At 42.0% G+C, this 19,818-nt stretch overlaps 1 protein-coding gene across 4 annotated transcripts; it reads right to left on the bottom strand.

The window, feature by feature from the left end:
* Window positions 1-1,198: 1,198 nt before the first annotated feature.
* Window positions 1,199-19,807, bottom strand: mettl25 (methyltransferase like 25). 4 transcript variants are annotated; one of them, XM_076875762.1, is made up of 13 exons: window positions 19,671-19,807; window positions 19,214-19,492; window positions 18,494-18,673; window positions 18,241-18,347; window positions 17,532-18,116; window positions 17,076-17,223; window positions 12,457-12,551; window positions 10,373-10,402; window positions 9,747-9,820; window positions 6,965-7,058; window positions 5,924-5,998; window positions 5,434-5,505; window positions 1,199-2,254 (listed from the first exon to the last, which is right to left on the bottom strand). In XM_076875762.1, exons 2-13 carry the CDS (start codon window positions 19,428-19,430, stop codon window positions 2,147-2,149), a joined length of 1,785 nt encoding a protein of 594 aa, XP_076731877.1. In that variant the 5' UTR covers window positions 19,431-19,492; window positions 19,671-19,807; the 3' UTR covers window positions 1,199-2,146. The 4 variants fall into 4 exon arrangements, with proteins under 4 accessions (XP_076731877.1, XP_076731879.1, XP_004548337.3 ...); XM_076875764.1 differs by having other exon boundaries at window positions 18,494-18,576; window positions 19,214-19,330; window positions 19,671-19,789; XM_076875763.1 differs by having other exon boundaries at window positions 1,200-2,254; window positions 19,214-19,330; window positions 19,671-19,789.
* Between the last annotated feature and the right edge of the window lie 11 nt (window positions 19,808-19,818).

The raw sequence follows: 19,818 nt of genomic DNA, 5'->3' as shown, positions 1-19,818 counted from the left end.
TATTACGTTAGTGGACCCTTGAGATTTTTTCTTTAGTTTAAATCAGGGAGGGTGGCAGGAGCTTGTATTGTATCCAAACACCACCGTGAGAAACAGTGATCGCAGCTGAAAGCAAATGTGTTGACACACTCCCCTCGCTTCCTCTCTGCTTCCTCTCATTCCTACCTTACAGTGAGAAGTCTTAGATGGGAACGCTTTGAATTATTTTCCTTGGAGACGATTTCTGTCTGAAGCCGTCATCGCACCCTGAAACATTTCTTTCCCTGTCATCTGTCAACTGCAAATCAGGAAATTGCAGTTTGCCTACACTGCGCCGACTATACCTTTCAACTGGTTTCTTTCACGTGCCTGTGTCGGATGCAGGCCTTTCATCGTGCCATTTTCCTCCTCTTCCTTGTGGGCACATGAAAAGGAGATTTTTGAATTTGCGTAAACATGCGTGCTAGAAGTCAAAGATGGGAAAGGTCAAGAGGACGTGACTCACACGCCGCAACAAAACCCGACAATATTTATATCCTAAACAAGCTTTGTACACATCTTGAATTGTTTGTATTCGTGTCAGTCCAGTTCGGCCACTACAGCAGGCTGTCAGTGTGAAGCACGGTGCCGGATCCAAACACGGTCCAGACACAGCAGAGAGAGCCTCGCCATGTGTCTTTACAGAGATAAAAATAACACTCGAGGACACAGCTTCACCACGGCAACGTTGACAGACCTATGAATTGCCAACAGATGTGCAGGCTGCTGTGGCTACAGTGACAAATAGATGCAGTGGGAGAAAACAAGAAATGCTTTGCACCAGTGCTGCACAGTGGGAAAGTGTCCTATGGCCTATTTCCTTACTTGCAGGCTACGTTTGTTCAGGCTCCATAATTTACTACCTAGCTTTAATGAAAATGTTCACACACACAGCTGACATACTCATTACTGGCTCAGTGGTGCGGTTTTGCACAAAGCTGAATACAACTTGACAGAACTAATTCTCATCATTTAGGAAGAAAATATTGTTTCCAAACACTTTTATGTTTTATTTATTCAACTGCAGTCTTGTTAGATAAACTAACACTACAAAAGCGGTTATTTTGAGTTTGTTAAATTTCGGTCAAGTTTTGCACTTGACAGAGGGTTTAACATTTTAACCAGTTAAATATTATATTCATATAGTAAGAAGCTGTCATCCATTAACCTGGTAGCTGAACAGTTTCCCATAAATGTAATGTTTTATTCCTACAGTAACCATATTAACTATATGCTCACTGGTCATTTTGTTAGGAACACCTGATCAACTGCCTGTTAATGCAAATATCTAATCAGCCAATCACACTGTAGCAGCTAAAAAAATACACATGGTCTTTATGACCTGCTGAAGTTCAAACTGAGCATCAGAATGAGAAAGAAATGTGATTTAAGTGATTTTGAATGTGGTATGGTTGCTGGTGTCAGACAGGCTGGTCACAATATTTCAGAAACTGCTGATTTACTGCAATTTGCACACACGAACATCTTACGGGTTTTACAGGGAAAGGTCAGAAGAAGAGCTATATGCTAAAAAAACAAAAAAACAAAAACAAAACCCACATACATTAATTTTCAAACATGTACAAAGAATATGATTTATTAAATAACTGAGGCAGAGGTAAATTTAAAAAAAGTAAATATTAAGATTGGAGACAAGGGCACCACATGCCCTGTCTTTTCCTCTACTTCCTCTGGTTTGGGATTCTAGAAATTGAGTTTCCAGACCTGCTGAGGGGAACCTGGTTACTTTAAATCCCATAATGCTTCAAACCCCCTAAACTGTCTTTAAAAACATGTTAAAAGGATGCAATACATAGTATGCTATCAAAGAGAAAAGGCAGTTTTTCCAGGTGTTTCGAGCACGGGTTTGATCTCTGAGAAGAACCCAAGGCCAAGACCAGAGAAGTAGAAATATTTCAGATACTTTTCCATTTAAAAGTAACACCATGTGTTCCACAAATCGAGATAACATTAAAAAAAAAGATTCAAACTAGATGAAATGTTGCAATTAAAACAAACAGTTGGGAATGCATACATAATACAATCACTTTCAAAGCATGATTGCTGCTTCGTTCATGTATAAACATGAACCTTGAATCATTGTATTATGTGCATATGTTCGAGTTCCTCAGCTTGTAGTTCTTTTCCCATCATTCTTGAGTCCGATGACAGCATAGCATCTGGGAGACAACAGGGGGTCAAACAGTTGCACCAGTGCAGAGAATGACACGTCCTCCTGGCATACAAGGAAAAAAACAAAAAAAAAAAAAACACAGAGCTGATATAAAAATCTTGATTCTGCTCCCAGTTTGGGCTTTATTACAGCTGAAGGATGTTTCCTCTATAAAAGAATTCTCTATTGAATCCCCCGAGAAGAAATATCTGTGCAAGTGTTCACTCAGGTGGGCTCATCTTTATGTGCAAAACAAGTTTGTCTTCCTTGGCAGCTAAGCTGTTTAGCTGTAGAACTGTAGCCAACCCAGAGGTTGTATGCGCGCTGGAAATCTCTCTCTCTCTCTGTCATCATCTAGTGCTGACTAGGGTGTGTTCAGAAATTTCTCAGGCAGTCACCCCACAACCATGTTTGTACTCAGTCCATTTAAAAATCTTAAAGCAGGTGTTTGTAACTCATAGCCAAGGGGTCTTCAAAAATATCCGTTGTAAGTTCTAACACTGTGCTATCATGGACAGAAGTGCATATCTACAGATGGGGAGCATTTACACCAATAAAACAAGCATACTGTGTCGCTTACTCCCGCCCACCTTTTCTGAAACTCTGATATGATTCATACACGATCAAGTGATCATGTCATCCTTCCACTTAGGGCGAGACCCTGAACAGGTCACCAGTTTGCTGCAGGCCTAACAAGGACAACCATTCACACTCACAGTCACACCAATACATGCAAACAAAGGGAGAACGTCCAAACAGCACACAGAAAGCCCCCGGCCAGACAGAGGATTCAGATCTTGGACCCTCTTGCTGTGAGGCATTTGGGAATTCCTCCCCTAAAATAGTATTTCTACAATAAACTTTTACCCGTGAACACTCTTTAGAGTTCTTATCTGGATTAAAAACCTGTGGCTGGGGGATTTTACAGGAAGGCCTGGTGGGTGGTGCTAGGTTTAGTCACAAACCAATGACGGACAAATTCAAATTCTGACCAGCCCCTATGCAAAATATGGGACTGAGCGGCTGATTAACACTGTCATCCATTAAACCATCACAAGCAAGAGCTTTGTTGCTGCTGTTGTTGTCTAAGGAGAGACAACCAGACCTCCCTCTGCCTGGCCACGTCCACGCAGGATTTCTTGGGTCTTCCGAATAGGACATGCCCAGAACACCACACATAGGAGACCTCCAGGACACATCTTGGTCAGATGCCTGTACCACCTTAACTGGTTCTGCTTCAAGTTGTTCTAAATGACTTAAAACCTCACCCCATTACTAAGGGAGAGACCCTCCACTCTTGCAAGGAAGCTGATTTCCACCACTTGTACCCATTATCTCATCCTTTCTGTCACTGACACCAGCTTATGGCCACAAGCGCTAGGAGCACAGGTCAACCAGGAAATCAACAGCTTCTCTTTTATTTTCAGCTCCGTCTTCACCACAACAGACCGGTACAGCTTCTGCATGACCCCAGCCACAGACTTTTCACGCTCCTGCCGTCCGGCAGGCAATTCGGGAGCATTCAGACTCGCACTAGCAGACACAGAGACAGTTTCTACCCACAAGCCATCAGGCTTTTGAACTGCTGACATTCTATACACACCATTACACACTCACTATAATTACAGGACTCTACACACTGGCACTTCAACAAATGCCACTTAAATGCTCATGCACAAGTTTTGCACAACCTGTAAATACCAACTTGTCTTAAATTCTCTAAATATTTAATACTTTTTTCCTCTCTTTTTTCTCTTTTATCATTATTATTACTGCTATTTTCTGTTATTTTCTTCTTAATATAACTGCAGACTTTCTATATGCTCATGTAAAGCTGAGGAGCTCGAGCCAAAGAATTTCATTATGGGTAAATGTGGCTACACTGTTTATCTGTACATGACAATAAAACTTGAAACTTGACTGCCGGTGGCACACCAGTTCATCTGTCAATGTCCTGCTACACTCTTCCCTCACAAGACCCCTGAGATACTTAAAACTCCTGCACTTGGGACAACAATCCACCACAACAAAGGGTGGGCAGTTCACCCTTTTCCGCCTGAGAACCATGGCCTCAGACTTGGAGGTGCTAATTCTAAACCCAGCCGTTTCACGCTCGGCTGCGCCGCCCCGGTGTGATTTCGATTTTCCACGCTGTCAAACTCACCTCTATGAAAATGTTGCCATTTGTGCTTTTATCCAAAAATAATCTATCTGCCCACACTCTCTGGGTCAATCAGCCTCCATTCAGGCCCCTGTTCAGTCCTTTAAATTCGCTCTGTAAAGTGATCTGTAAATTCTCCCTTTCAGGCCGCCCGTCGTGCAACCCTCCTCCTCCCCATCTCTACATCATCCAAGTTTTCCAGGGCATCTCATCCAAAAGTGCTCAGCAGCCATCTGCTTACTCTGCTCCACAAGCAGTGTATGTGACTCCTGTGGGTCCAACCAATCTCCTACCATAATCTGGGAATCTGCTCCATGATGTCGCCTCTCATTTGAGTCTAAATTTGCATATTCATATTTTTTGTAATAAATCTCATTCTCTTCTTCCAGATGATCTCTCCTTACTGGAATATGTGCATCGTTGTTCTACTATCAGGGCCTGCAAATTCAGTGAAAACACATCAATTCAACACCTGATCTTTGTGTGCTTACATGATTGTTTAAGGCTGAACGTGCTTCTGCACACTTATCACCGCATGGATCACATTAACATCCATCCATCATCTCCTATTTTCCCCCCTTCCTCTGCTTGACCTCAAGGGAGATCCCCCAAACGCTGACCAGTGCACTTGATGTTACAGAGCTTGATTACGTCCCCCCCTTCTCATTTAAGGAGGTTCATCTGACATATAATCTCGCATAATCAGAACTTCAAAGCTTTTCGATCATACACATCTCATCGTTATGACTCAGACCAAAGATTAGCGTGTTGTGTTTGGCTGCCGGAACACGAGATGATAAATTGCAGGCTGGCTTCAATTTAGCCGACACCTATGTTACTGTCAATAACAAAGAGAGGTTTCCAGATTTCAGCTGACATTTCTGTGTGTTCACTTTCATCATCTGGGAAGTATATTTCATATCCCAATCAACAAGCTGAACAAGCGAATCATAAAGATGAGCCCAGACAGAAAATTGGAAAAATCCTCCAAAGCTGTGCTGTGAATGTTCTGAAGCACCATCAGAGTTGAATTCATTTAAGCAGGATTTGACAGTTTGATGACACCAAATATTTTTTTTACCTGTTCTTTCAGATAGCAGAGGCGATCGAGGAGAATCAGACCTTCGATACAGGGAGCAAGGGTCACCTTCAGCTGTAGAAAGAGGCCGACATGAGAGAAAGCACATGTGTATATCTTTTTTTTTTTTAACTCTATTTGACACATATGCAAAACTTGTGTCTTCCAAGTAGTCCGCAATTCCCCAAAACCTATTTTACTGGTTTGTGTCATGAAAGAAAACTGGTATGCTGGCTGACATCACAATTAGTGGCCTCAGAAAAGAAGAGGGAAAAAAGTGGGTGGTTTTCTTCTCGTTCAGAGCAATCACTCTCTCATTATTTCCCCGTAGAATACAATGACCTCACTTAGTGGTCTGTAATTTTTTTTCTTTTTACAGGAAAAAAAAGATTTTTACACAAAAAAGGGTTTAAACATGTTGTTGGAATCTAAGGTGGGAATTAAATACTAGGATGCTCGACAGGGAGAGAACCAAGATGTATGGAAGACTTACCATGTTAAAAGCATGCATCTCATCCATTCGCACTCTGTATGTGTTGTGATAATCCTGGATGTCGCTGTCAGAGAGCTAAAGAGAGAGTGACGTGTTATATATGCAGGTAAAAGAGAGGAGAATGACAAAAAAAGTTGGAAGCAAGCTGTGAGGGAGATGTGAAGTGGGACAAGTGACAGAAAATAGCATGTTTTTAAAGAGCTGTGAGAAACATGGGACAGACAGACAGCGCGCCATCGCCCACTGTTACCCAGAGCAACCAGATGACAGACTTCTCAACAGTGTGAAAGATCCTATACTAAGATCCTATACTATACTATACGATACGACACACTCTATTGTTAACCTAAATCAACCTGTTAGGTTTTTACTTATATCCTGTCACATACATGCTGTTAGAATGATTGTTGCTCAAATTTTCAAATAATGAGGTCAGCATATGTGAAAGTAATCCCTGAGAGGCAAAAGCTCAGGCCTCATCTACACGCAGCCTATGATGTCGGCTTCACAAGTGGCTAAAGCTGTTGCTAGCATTTATATCTGTGGAGGCCGCACTGAGTGTGACGTGTAGTTAGATTCCTATGGAGCTGCACATTAGGTCACAGTGCAGTAGGTGCAGATGTATAATTCCACTGTCAGACAGTCTTTTTTTGTACTTATGGCTCTGTAAGATGTCAAAACATCTGGGCCTATCCAGCTGCTGATTGGCTGGTTGGGACTGGCCCCATGCAGCCAATCAGAAGACCAGCTGGATCAAAGGGAGGGTGGCCTTAAAGAGAGAGGAGCTTAAACAGCTGAGAATGAACTCAGGGACTACAACAAGGGTCAGTATAAAACAAATAAGGATAATTTTGAATTGTGAATTATGCAACGCTTCTCTGTTTGAGGTCATGAGTAAAAATATGGATTGGAAATGGTCCACTTACTGAGTCTAGCTCTAACCTAAATCTGTAGCTGAAAATGCAGAAGGACAGTGTGTTTATTTCTTTTCTTGTGTGTTTGTGGAAGGTGTAAAGATGAGTGTAATATTCTGCTCCCGACCTTTGATTCATCCAGTTCCAGTCTGCGCAGAGCTCGCCGAACGTAGTCCACAAATGACTTTGCTTTGGAGTAAACATTCCCAACTCGCTTTTCACTGTGGAACAAACATGTTTCTGCTCAGTGATGCACTCACACCTCAGCAAATGTTTCTAAGGATTAAACGATGAGGAATAGCTGGTGTTTGGGGAAGACAAATGGGTATTCAATGCTGATCTGATGAAGGTCAAAGGTCAGCAGGCAGGTTCTCTTTGATGGTGTCTGGAGTGATAATATTTTGATAAGAGTAAACTGAGGTCTGCAGCATTTCCTTCTATTGTTTGGCTTTGTCGGGCAGATACAATAAGTCACTAAAGATGTGCACTACACTGGCTGAAAGGCCTTACAGTATAGGGAATGGAGTGAGAATGGGCTGGGTTGTAAAGCAGCAGCTACTCTTTGGATAGCAAGGTGAATTAAGGACAAACTGAAGCTTGAAGGATGCCTGCATATTCTGCCTTAATTGCTACCAGATGGTGTTAAGAATTTCTATTTTTTACAGTATTTCTAGTAATGTAGAAAATGTACAAATGTTCATTAAAATACCAAAAATCCACAAGAAACACTAGAAAATTCACAAAGAAAAAAGGAGATGTGGAGTTTAGCAGGAATTTTTAACTTAAAATGCATAATCAAGAACCACTGCCAGTCTAAACATGTTTCTGTGTGCGTTATGACGCTGCCTTCTCATATATGTGCCCATATTTTGGTACCTTTATTTAAATTCTCTGTAGGCAACGGCTCACCTTTTTATTCCTAGTAGTTTTGTGGATCTAAGTAAGTCAGTTACGGCATGTATGTCCAGTTAGTCTCGCCACCACTTTGGTCGAAAGAGAAATAACTAAAAGCATCTGAAGTTTTATAGAAATGATTCTCAGAGTACAAATTTTAATGATTTTACTGGCTTTCTTTAGACTGTTTAATGGACTGCTATGAAATTTGGTACATTCACCTTCCCATCAGTATATATTGGAATGACTTTGATTGCATTAGCATTAGAGTCCCATCATCACTTTAATTGTCATTTTTGACCAACTACTGTTGTGTTTAGTGCTAACAGTAACTGTTACAATGCTAACTCTGTATAATAAGATGATAAGCATGGTAAACAGTATTTACTCTTGGACAATTTATTAAGTACACCAGTTCAAATGCTCTTTAACGCAAATATCTAATCAATCAAACAAGGTAATAATTCAACGACTTTAGGTTGAAGTTTAAACCAAGCATCATAATGGGGAAGGTGATTTTAGGGACTTTGAACACGGCATGGTGATGACCTCCTCTGAGATGGGATTTTCCCACACAACCATCTCTAGGGTTTACAGAGAATGGTCTGAAAAAGGAAAAATATCCAGTGAGCAGCAGTTCCCTGGGTGAAGATGTAGTTGATGCCAGACCTCAGAACAGAATGGCCAGGCTGCTTTTGGGTAACAATAACCCAGCTAGCCACTAATTAATACCAAGGTATGCAGACGAGCATGCCAACACATCAAACTTTGAAGCACATGAGCTACTGAGAAAACTTGGTCTGATGAGTCTGAATTGCTGCTGTGATATTTGAACAGTGAGGTCAGAATTAAGTGTAAACAACATGAAAGCATGGATCCATCTTCCTTCGTGTCAGCAGTTCAGTCTGGCATTGGTTTAATGGTGTGGGGGGGATACGTTCTTGGCACTTTTTGAGTCTCTTATTGCCAACTAAGCATCATTTAAATACCTAAGCCTAGCTGTGTATTGTTGCTGACCGTGTCCACAGCATACCTGCTTTCTGATGGCTGCTTACAACAGGATAGTATGCCATATCATAAAGCTCAAATCATCTTAAACTGTTTTTTGAACACAACTTTGAGTTCACTGTACTAAAATCGCCTCCACAGTCACCAGATCTCAAAACAATCGGAGCACCTTGAGATGTGGTGGACTAGAAGATTCATATCACACATGTATAGCCGACAAATCTGGAGCAACTGTGTGACACCATCGTGTCAACATGGGCCAAAATCTCTGAGGAATGTTTCCAGCTATGTTATGTGTTAGCGCAGACAGTATGAACATATAACATAGCTTATGTTAGCATTTAGATTAAAGCAGCATTGTCCTATGTGGGGGTCACGCTGCATGTAGTAGGGAATGTTCCTATTTTTTGGCAAATAATACCTGCAAGATCAGGAAACTGGTTTATTAATCAGATTTTTTTAATGTTTCCTGTACTGAAAACATCACTATAACACTGAAGGGTAATGATCTTTGAACATTTTCAGAACAAAACATTTGTAGCTGTGCTCTAGCCGCTAGAATTGCCATAGGTTACCTGCTTGGAAACAAAAGACTTTTTCCTGTCGGTTCAATTTCTGTCCACTAACTAACCTATATGTAAACTTCAAGCTCATTTGAACCCTCAAGTCTATTATTCATTAGGCCTGATACAACAATACACCCAAATCTGGCCAGGAATTGAGTACATATGGCTTTTGCTGGCAAGTCTTGGGTCATTTGTAACCTAAACAAGCCAGAGAAAGAAACCTTTCACTTCTGGTTCACAACAAATAAAACAAAACCTTTGGACTGCTATCAAAGCTTGACACCTGTTCTGTTCTCACTCATTCTAACCAAACATAGTTGATACTGTACACACTGACAGGGGGAAGGAAAAAAAAGGTCTTAAAAAATTACATGCATTTGCCCTGATTTCTCATACTCCACTAGAAATCCGCTGGTCCAGATGTGAATTCCTGTAGATTACCTTTTATAGGAGCTGTAGTGGTCCCTCAGAATAACATGAAGGACTGCTCGGTAGAACAGAGATTCCATCTGAATCTGCAGGGAAGGACAAAGCTGTTTATTTGAATTAACATAACTCAGCTTTTACAGTGAAAAACTTTTTTTTCCTTCACCAAACATGTGTACAAATGGCCGACGAATATTTCTGACACTTTGCAAACTTAGTGCAACACTAGCAAGCAATCAAGCCTGTTTTTGGATTCAGAGTTCTGTTCCAGTCAGTAATCAATCTTTCCATGATTGCATTAATATTTATAAACATTCCATATTAATGGCAGCGGGTGTCATGTATCAGCTTTGGCCTGGAGCCTCCAAGCTCTGCATTTCAAATAAATACACTGTAGTCAATCACAGACTTAAAACAATAGCAGAATTAATGGGCTGATTGTTTGAATGCATGCCGGAGATCAGCAATGAAGATAATACGGTCCTGGGTGATTGTGAAAGCCCGCACTTGTGATTTGAAATCATTTGATGTATTTGTTTTGATGAGCGTAATGACAGTTTACAGAAAGAGCTTCCATTCTTTTGCAATGATGGCTATTTGTCTATGATATTGATTACAGTTAGTATGCACGCCTTACTTACCCCTTGGCCAAGTGCAACTCTTTCCAGTGCCTGTTTGAGACAAATGGGAAAGTGTTAAGACAAAGACTTTCCTGGAAAAAAAGTGAGCTGTAGGAGCAAAGAAAAAAAAACATTTCTGATGCTCTGGTTATACTAATGAGCCAAAACATTATGATCACCCTTGTCTAATATAGTCTTGGTCCTTTGTGTGCTGCCAGAACAGCAGATGGACTCTACAAGACTTCTGAGCCTATTGTCTAGTCCAGGGGTGGGGAACTCCAGGCTTCAAGGGCCGGTGTCCTGCAGGTTTTATATGTCACCCTGGGTCAACACACCTGAATCAAATGATTAGTTCATTACCAGGCCTCTGGAGAACTTCGAGACATGTTGAGAAGGTCATTTAGCCATATAAATCAGCTCTCTTGGATCAAGGACACCTCTAAAACCTACAGGACACCGGCCCTTTAGGCCTGGAGTTCCCCCACCCCTGGTCTAGTATATTAGGTACATAAGTATTTGAACAGTGGTACATTTTTGCTTCTGTAAAACGCCACATATTGAAGTTGAATTTGGTAGCTGCTCATGGGAACTCTCAATATTACAGACATGGAAAGATGTGTCAGCGCACATGAAGAATGCCATCGCTAGGGTGAAAAACAAAAGAGATCTATTGGAAAGATAGTGGAAACTCTTGGGTTGCCAGTTCAATTTTGCAGGTTCTTGGAAAGAAGGGATCCACCGGAAAGTTCAGCAACATGGATAACACAGACATTTACCCAAGGAAGGCAAGAAATTTCTTGATGATTGAAGAATTCTTGGTATTTCCTTGGTGAAGAAAAAAACTTTTACCTTGGGCCAGAATGAAAGGGCTGATGGTCCAAAGTATTAGTTTTCAAACTCTTTGCGAGCAAGCCACAACTACGGAGTATCTATGCAAAACAATCTTTGTCACCCAAAGAGTTCTCCCTTTTTGCTTTTCAGAATAACACTCTTTGACAGCCCGTGCCATTTGTAATCTATTGCAGAGTTGTCACCACTCAACAATACTTTGCCTCTGTTAACTTGTCAGCCTTTGGTATGAATCCAGTGCTCTTTTAAGGTAGGCCAAGTTTCTTTCAGAAGAGTTGTTTGGCTTCTGATTCTGAAACAGACCCTTGCAGTGCACATAGAACAGTTATATGTTTGCAATAACAATTCAATGGTTGTACAAAAATACCAAAGCACACCTGGATCAGGGCACACCCAGACTTGCCTCAATGTGCACACTATTGGGAAACCACTGACACAAAAAATACCAAAGTGTCTGTCAAAACCGCAGTGATGCGTTGGTGGATGTAGGATCTGGTGATGATGTTTTTTCTACGAACACATATCTGGACTGGTCACAGAGGAGAGAGACATGACCTTGATACGAGAAGATTTCTGGCTTCCAGCTATAATCCTTGGGGAGTCTGTCTTTAAGCAACTGTGTGACGATTAATAAGTGGCTAATCAATGGACTCCCGGCCAAGGTGCTCAGATCTGCAGCATAAAAATAGGGCCACGATGGATGATGCTGTGCAAGCAGCCCCAGAGATTTGTAAGGCGAACAAATGTAATGTTCCTAAATATCCAATTCAGACAAGTGACCTCAATGCATCCGAGCATGCTGTTCAAGTGAATGTGTGTGTGTGTGTGTGTGTGTGTGTGTGTGTGGTGGTGGGGGGACAGTTTCTTCTGAGCCTGTGAAAATGGAAAGGCTTTATAACAAATGGGTGTAATTTGCCATGCAACGTTTTTTAAACCGCTTGTAATAAAGCTGCAGGTCTGCACTTCAATCACAGCTTCACTACTTCATTTCAAATCCACTGTGGTTGGTTACAGAAGCAAAATTATATACACTGGAAGCAACAGTATAAATACAGTTGACTGTATCCATCAGACCTCAGTATGCACCAAGGGTTATGAAAACATGAACAGTATGTGATTCATCCACTGACGGTCAGACTCTTGAGTTCATCAGTGTAAAGTTCTACTGTCAGCTAATAGTTTTTTTTGTTTGTTTGGGGGGCTTTTTGTATGCAGCCATGAAAAAAGAAAAAAAAAAAAACACATGAGAAACTTACCAAACATGCTGACATCCTGGCATTTCTGCCACAAAAGCAGGATTGGTCACGGAGGTACTGACTCAGAGGGAAACCACACACACTCTGTAAACACTCTGTGAGAGGACACACAGGAATATGAGTCAACTGATTAATCAGTTTAGTTGACCAGTGGGATTTTTCATGCTGTTTTCATCTATTTCAAATATTTGCAAGAGAAACATCAAGATAGCAAAAGTACCGAACTTTTTTTGTTGTTTTTTGCAGTGATTGCCTTAGAACATCCCAGGGGAGTGGATTCAAATGACCTATTAGTTAGTGTTAAATTAAATCCGAAGACACAGCCAGCAGGAATTTAGTTTAGCTTAGCACAAAAGATAAACCTTGGGGAAAGCAAGCCTAGCCTAAAAATAACATTGATTCAATCCTGAGGTTTTGTACAGTTTAGCAAATTTCACCTAGCGTAATTATTTTGCTTTATAGATGCTGATAGAGTGTTTCGTTACCTTTGAGGAGCTAAGACCATCAGCCTCCTAATTTTTAATCATTTTGTGCTAAGCTAATCTAACTCTCAGCAGAAAATCACCCAAAAGAACTTCAAACTTCTCTTTTAATGCAAGCAAATTCATATGTTACCCCCTAAATAGTCAGTACAGCTAACCTCTAATTATTGTGTGGAAAAATAGCAATTTGAGCCCCATTTTTCTAACCGCAGGAGTTCTTAGTACTCAAAAACCCTGATTCCCAGTGGGAGGGTGGCGAGTGTTGACAGCATGCCATCCTTTTCATGTCCCTTTAAAAAGGTTGGAAGACTGAGGCCAAGGCACAGCGAATCCAGTGGGAGTACAGTCAAAGGAAGCACTAATAACATGTGCAGCTGTGGATGGTCAGGCTTTCACAAACTGCTCTGGACACGGGGGCATATTAGCAGTCAGGTTAGCTTCACGTCTGCCTGGCACATGGCCGCCAACACAGGCCCTTAGAAGCAACTGAAGTGGACGAGGCTTTGTGACATCTGAAGGGTGGATTTCAGTACATTATGTGCACAGAGCTGTTTATAGTAGCTTTGCTTGTGTTGGTCACAGAGCTCGTTCTGAAGTGGTCAGATAAATATTTCTGATATTCTAGTGCGTGACCGGACATGTACACTCAAAAGCTGTACTCGTCTTGGAGTCGTTTTTGCTGTTGTGAGTATATAGAAAGTTTACAGTACTAGATGTGGATGCTGCACTTCAGGAAATCCTTGAATTCTAAATGAGCCGATCACATAAATGTATAACGTCCTTCTCCAACGAAGCTTTCAGGCCTTTGGATCCTTTTTTGGGCTGAAGCAGGCCACCACAGGAGCTGGCCTGCAGCCCAGACTGCACTGTAAGGCCAACAGGGGAGTGAAACTGTGCGTGTGTGAGCGAACGCCTTTGTTCCTTTCCTTAAATGATCGAGAAACAAGTGTGGAAAAGAGTGTTTTCAATCAGCTGTCATGATAGCATTTTCCACTCTCAAGTGTCGAGGGTCGCACTGTTAACAAGAGATGACGTGGTGCTGTATCGACAGCAGCGAGGCCTCTTTTCCTGCAGACGTGCAGAGGCTACAGACAAAGCACGAGGACACATGTAGACAATTTCATACCTCATAAACTCTGGAGTGGAGGAATATATGAGACAGGGATGATATCAGCCTGCATTCTGGCACCTGCGTTGCCGTCAAGCTAGGGCAGCAGCAGACAATGATAAACAGCCTCTACGGTGTGAAACTCGGGGCTAACTACGACACCGTAAACACAGAATACTTCACGCTGGCTGCAGAATCAATTCCTTCTAATAGATTCTGTTTTTAAATACAAGGGTCAAATATTCTCATTTTCAGCAGCCTTCAACAGCCATTTTAAATCCATAAATCCAGTCTAATGACTGTAACAGTAGGCGTCAGAGCTTAACTCAATCTCCAGAAGGGTAACTAGGCCGAGTCTCAGAATTCTCAGTGGAATATTGGACTTGTTTACTAAAAAGTAGGAATATGCACTAATCAGCCACAACATTGCAGTGTGGCTGGGCATGTCCCAGCTATGGAAAATTAAATAAATAGTTAGCTCAGACATGACACGGAGGACTCTTGGATCCAATCTGCAAATGTCATACAGTGGGGCAAAAAAGTATTTAGTCAGCCACCGATTGTGCAAGTTCCCCCACTTAAAATGATGACAGAGGTCAGTAATTTGCACCAGAGGTACACTTCAACTGTGAGAGACAGAATGTGAAAAAAAAAAATCCATGAATCCACATGGTAGGATTTGTAAAGAATTTATTCGTAAATCAGGGTGGAAAATAAGTATTTGGTCACCTCAAACATGGAAAATCTCTGGCTCTCACAGACCTGTAACGTCTTCTGTAAGAAGCTTTTCTGTCCCCCACTCGTTACCTGTATGAATGGCACCTGTTTGAACTCATCATCTGTATAAAAGACACCTGTCCACAGCCTCAAACAGTCAGACTCCAAACTCCGCCATGGCCAAGACCAAAGAGCTTTCGAAGGACACCAGGAAAAGTATTGTAGACCTGCACCAGACTGGGAAGAGTGAATCTACAATAGGCAAGCAGCTTGGTGTGAAAAAAATCAACTGTGGGAGCAATCATCAGAAAATGGAAGACATACAAGACCACTGATAATCTCCCTCGATCTGGGGCTCCACGCAAGATCTCATCCCGTGGGGTCAAAATGATCATGAGAACGGTGAGCAAAGATCCCAGAACCACACGGGGGGACCTGGTGAATGACCTGCAGAGAGCTGGGACCAAAGTAACAAAGGTCACCATCAGTAACACACTACAACGGCAGGGAATCAAATCCCGCAGTGCCAGACGTGTTCCGCTGCTGAAGCCAGTGCATGTCCAGGCCCGTCTGAAGTTTGCCAGAGAGCACATGGATGATACAGCAGAGGATTGGGAGAATGTCATGTGGTCAGATGAAACCAAAGTAGAACTTTTTGGTATAAACTCAACTCGTCGTGTTTGGAGGAAGAAGAATACTGAGTTGCATCCCAAGAACACCATACCTACTGTGAAGCATGGGGGTGGAAACATCATGCTATGGGGCTGTTTTTCTGCCAAGGGGACAGGACGACTGATCCGTGTTAAGGACAGAATGAATGGGGCCATGTATCGTGAGATTTTGAGCCAAAACCTCCTTCCATCAGTGAGAACTTTGAAGATGAAACGAGGCTGGGTCTTCCAACATGACAATGATCCAAAACACACCGCCCGGGCAACAAAGGAGTGGCTCCGTAAGAAGCATTTGAAAGTCCTGGAGTGGCCTAGCCAGTCTCCAGACCTCAACCCCATAGAAAATCTGTGGCGGGAGTTAAAAGTCCGTTTTGCTCGGCGACAGCCCCAAAACATCACTGCTCTCGAGAAGATCTGCATGGAGGAATGGGCCAAAATACCAGCTACTGTGTGTGCAAACCTGGTAAAGACCTATAGTAAACGTTTGACCTCTGTTATTGCCAACAAAGGTTATGTTACAAAGTATTGAGTTGTATTTTTGTTATTGACCAAATACTTATTTTCCACCCTGATTTACGAATAAATTCTTTACAAATCCTACCATGTGGATTCATGGATTTTTTTTTTTCACATTCTGTCTCTCACAGTTGAAGTGTACCTCTGGTGCAAATTACTGACCTCTGTCATCATTTTAGGTGGGGGAACTTGCACAATCGGTGGCTGACTAAATACTTTTTTGCCCCACTGTATAAAGCACACCATTCAACCTGACTGAGTCTACCTACAGTTGCTGCAAAGGTGCTGTAGCCCATATGCCTCAAGGTTTGACTTGTTGTATTTTTAGAGATGCTCTTCTGCATACTTTGGTTTTTACGAGTGGCTAATTTTGTTATTTTTCTATCAGCCCAAAACAGCCTGGCCATTCTCCCCTGACAAATCATTTTTGCCCAGCCAGCTGCTGCTCATTGGATATCTTCTACTGCTCTGACCATTCTCTGTAAACCCTAAAGATCTCTACATGGGAAAAATACAGAGGATAATCCTTCTCTGACTATAGTGGTTCACACTGAACCTTACAGGACTGAATCCAGCACCACTGCACTGACTGGGACTTGGAAGATTCAAGGCTTGATCTAAGCAGTCTCCACCCCACAGCCCACAGGACCCAAAGACTCAGCTGCCAAAGCCCTGGTGACAGACACCGCAGAACATCACAGATCTGTGTCTACGGGTCAGTGCTCACAAGCGGGACCAACACAATATCTGGCAGGTGGTTTTAATGTTGTGGTGGCTCGGTTTAAGTGTTTATGTGACTCTTTGTGGGAATATAAGATTACATTTCTGATAAGAGCAGATTGATGAAGTGCAGGTGTCTGAGATTGGACTATGGGAGAAGTGTCAGTGAAAATAAGGAGGGAGAGAAATAGACATAAACAGCACATGAGAAACCACAGGCTGTGTGTGTGTGTACAGTTACAGTTTTTCAACTCAAACAGAGACAGATAGAAACACACCTCCTGACTCCTGGAAGCGATTTACACCTCTAATTGTGTGTGTGTGTGTGTGTGTGTGTGTGTGTGTGTGTGTGTGTGTGTGTGTGTGTGTGTGTGTGTGTGTGTGTGTGTGTGTGTGTTTGTTTACTCTGTCCAGCATGGTCAAACTCCTCAGACAGCAGGTGATAGCAGCAGCCCACACTGCAGACTGCGGCTAGCTCCGGTTTAGCCACAAACATCCTCAGCGTGCTGGGAGCCAAGTCGCCACAAGTGTGCAGGCCAACCATGACTGCATCCTGGGTTTTGGACAAATCACACAGAGATGGGAGAGAACAGAAAAGGAGGTGGAAGCAAGTAGGGGGAGTAGTAGAGATCGATGGTAAAATTTATTGATGATGACGCGCTGCAGATTTGGCACCGCAGTCACATCCCAGACTCACTCCAGTAATGCAAACTCCAGCTGCTGTGACACACTTGTAATTCTAGGAGTTGCTATGGGAATCAAGCTATGCTACTATGCTCTACAGCTGGCTGAATATATAAGAAGCTTTTCTTTTTTTACTTATATTATTAAACATTTACTTTTGGCTTTGGGTTTGCTCACCTCCAGCTCATTGATGAGGTCTCGGAGCTCTGTTTCTGCAGTAACGTAAGATGTGAGAGGTGAAAACACGGCTCCAGTGCTGTCTGCCCTGCTCTGAGCTTTCCTCTCCAGGTTCTCTCTCTTCCTCCTCTCTCTCTCCTCAGCACTGAGTTGACTTGGGGGAACTCTGGGGGAAGCAGGCTGTATTACATCCACGGATAAAGCACTCAGGAAGAGCTCGTCTGTTTCTAGGTTTTGCTCTGAACGTCCTTCCACTGTGGGGTTGATGTCTGATGAGCTTGTTAACACCCTCTCCTCCTCTTGTGACCGAATTCTTGGCCCATTACCAGAGAAAACATCTTCGTCTCCATTCAGCCCAGTTTTTCTTTCTATTAACTCCTCCTGAGGAGAATGTGTGGCCTCTGATTGCGTCCTTGCTGCTTTGGTGTGTTTCTGGTATGCTTTCGAGAACTTCTTTAGCTTCCTGTTCCTCTCCTGAGCACCGTGGGTGTTGGTGCTAGAGGAGTCAATGCCATACACCCGAAGGGCATACTGAAGAGAGAGGAAGGAGCTCAAGTAGCCCTTCCCTGAGCCTACATCTATCACCTGGATGTCAAGTTAAAAAACAAAAACAGTACATGTTAAGAGCTGTTCAGTGGTTTTTACAGATTTCTTTTTTACAGTATATACCTTTAGGATATTGCCTGTACCTATAAAAATGTTGCCCTACCTGATTAACCCCACAGTGCTGAGCCAGGCAGGCCACCACCTCAGACATGGACTGGACTTCATGGGATTTCTTAGAAGTCATAAACTCATCTGACTCAAAAGCAGCCACTATATTAAAAAAAAAAGGTCAGTGGAAAGAAATGTCACAGTTTCCCCAAAATTGACACCACATAGGTTCAAAAATTATGGTTGTGATTTGAACAGGACAATCCTGGATTGCTTCCTGTTCTCAGTGGGAAACAATCCTTCCCTACCTGTCTCCTCTGGAGTACCAGAGTCGGACTTCATGTCCCTGAGGTCCTGCAGTAGATTCTCCCGGCTCATGCAGAGTCCAAGGCTGGGAAGAGAGTGCTCTTTAGCTGCCTGCACAAGTTCCTGGGTGCCAACCAGTCGCTTTGTATCATTGCAAAACCCAAATGTGGTGCTGGGCTGCTCTGTTTAGGGAGACAGATATGGGATATCTGTAACATAAAGTCCACATAGAATATACTTTAAAATTCACAGTTTCGGTCCATGTATAAATAGTTTTGCTTTTATGCCTTGATAATTTATATTAATTTATAAATACTGGGGATCAAATCTTTAATAAGCTGATACTAACATAGATTTTGGTCCAGAACATCTGCAGTCCCTTTTCAGATGCGATATGATCCACACACATTTGGGCTGATAATTACCTTGTTTCAAAAGTAACTAACAACTTCAAGTCTAAGTAAAATCAACACTTTAAAAATATATATATCATTAGTATTAGGTTACTCCTTGTTCCTAAACATGGAAGAATGTTTCCAAAAGTTTATTTATTTATTTTATTTTTTGCCATCCATAAGTCAATGTTTGGGGTTGTTATCTCAAATTTTTTTAAGAAATTAGGTCTCTCTGACATTTTTCCAGGAAACAAGCTTCCATATTAGACAATAAAAGAAAAGAAAAGAAAAGCCCTTCGCTCTCTTGTTTGGTTGGAACTAGCTTACCACTTTGCCTGTGCTGTGGCTCCCTCTGCTGGTAATTACCGGAACCTACAGCTGACAGGACGTCCTCCGGTGATACGGCCACGAACCGTTTCCACACGTCGTGAGTGTAAAACTCCACTGTGTGGGCATTAGCAATATTAAGAGTTATAGATAGAAACCGAGTGACTTCGTCTATCCGTTGCTGAATTTCTGTGAGGCTGCATGAGGAGGATTTCATGTTAATTAATAAAACGAAGAGGAGCTGGGCAAGCACGCAAACGTCCCACTTCTGGTGTACGCCTAGACATTGGCAGTAGAAAAAAACGGTTCGATGAATTTACTGATCTGTTTTTTATTTTTCAATAATATAAGCTTTACATACATACAAGGCGAGTTTACACAGTGTAACAGGGCGTTTACACTTCATCAAAAACCAACATACTTGGAAGTCCGACAAGAAAAAAAAAATAAAACTCACGTTGTTATTGATAAGTTGTTCAAAAACTATTAAAAAAAATTAACTGAAGCCTCCTTTTATACCTGTTCATTACAGCATGAATTTATAACAAGGAATTTCAACAAGGAACATTTTGAAATAGGGCCTTCCGCAATCGATTTATCAAGTC

This window comes from Maylandia zebra, linkage group LG17 (assembly GCF_041146795.1).
Source record: "Maylandia zebra isolate NMK-2024a linkage group LG17, Mzebra_GT3a, whole genome shotgun sequence".
Lineage (NCBI taxonomy): Eukaryota > Metazoa > Chordata > Actinopteri > Cichliformes > Cichlidae > Maylandia > Maylandia zebra.
The sequence above is the reverse complement of the archived record's forward strand: the minus strand, read 5'-3'. Positions and strand labels throughout refer to the sequence as shown.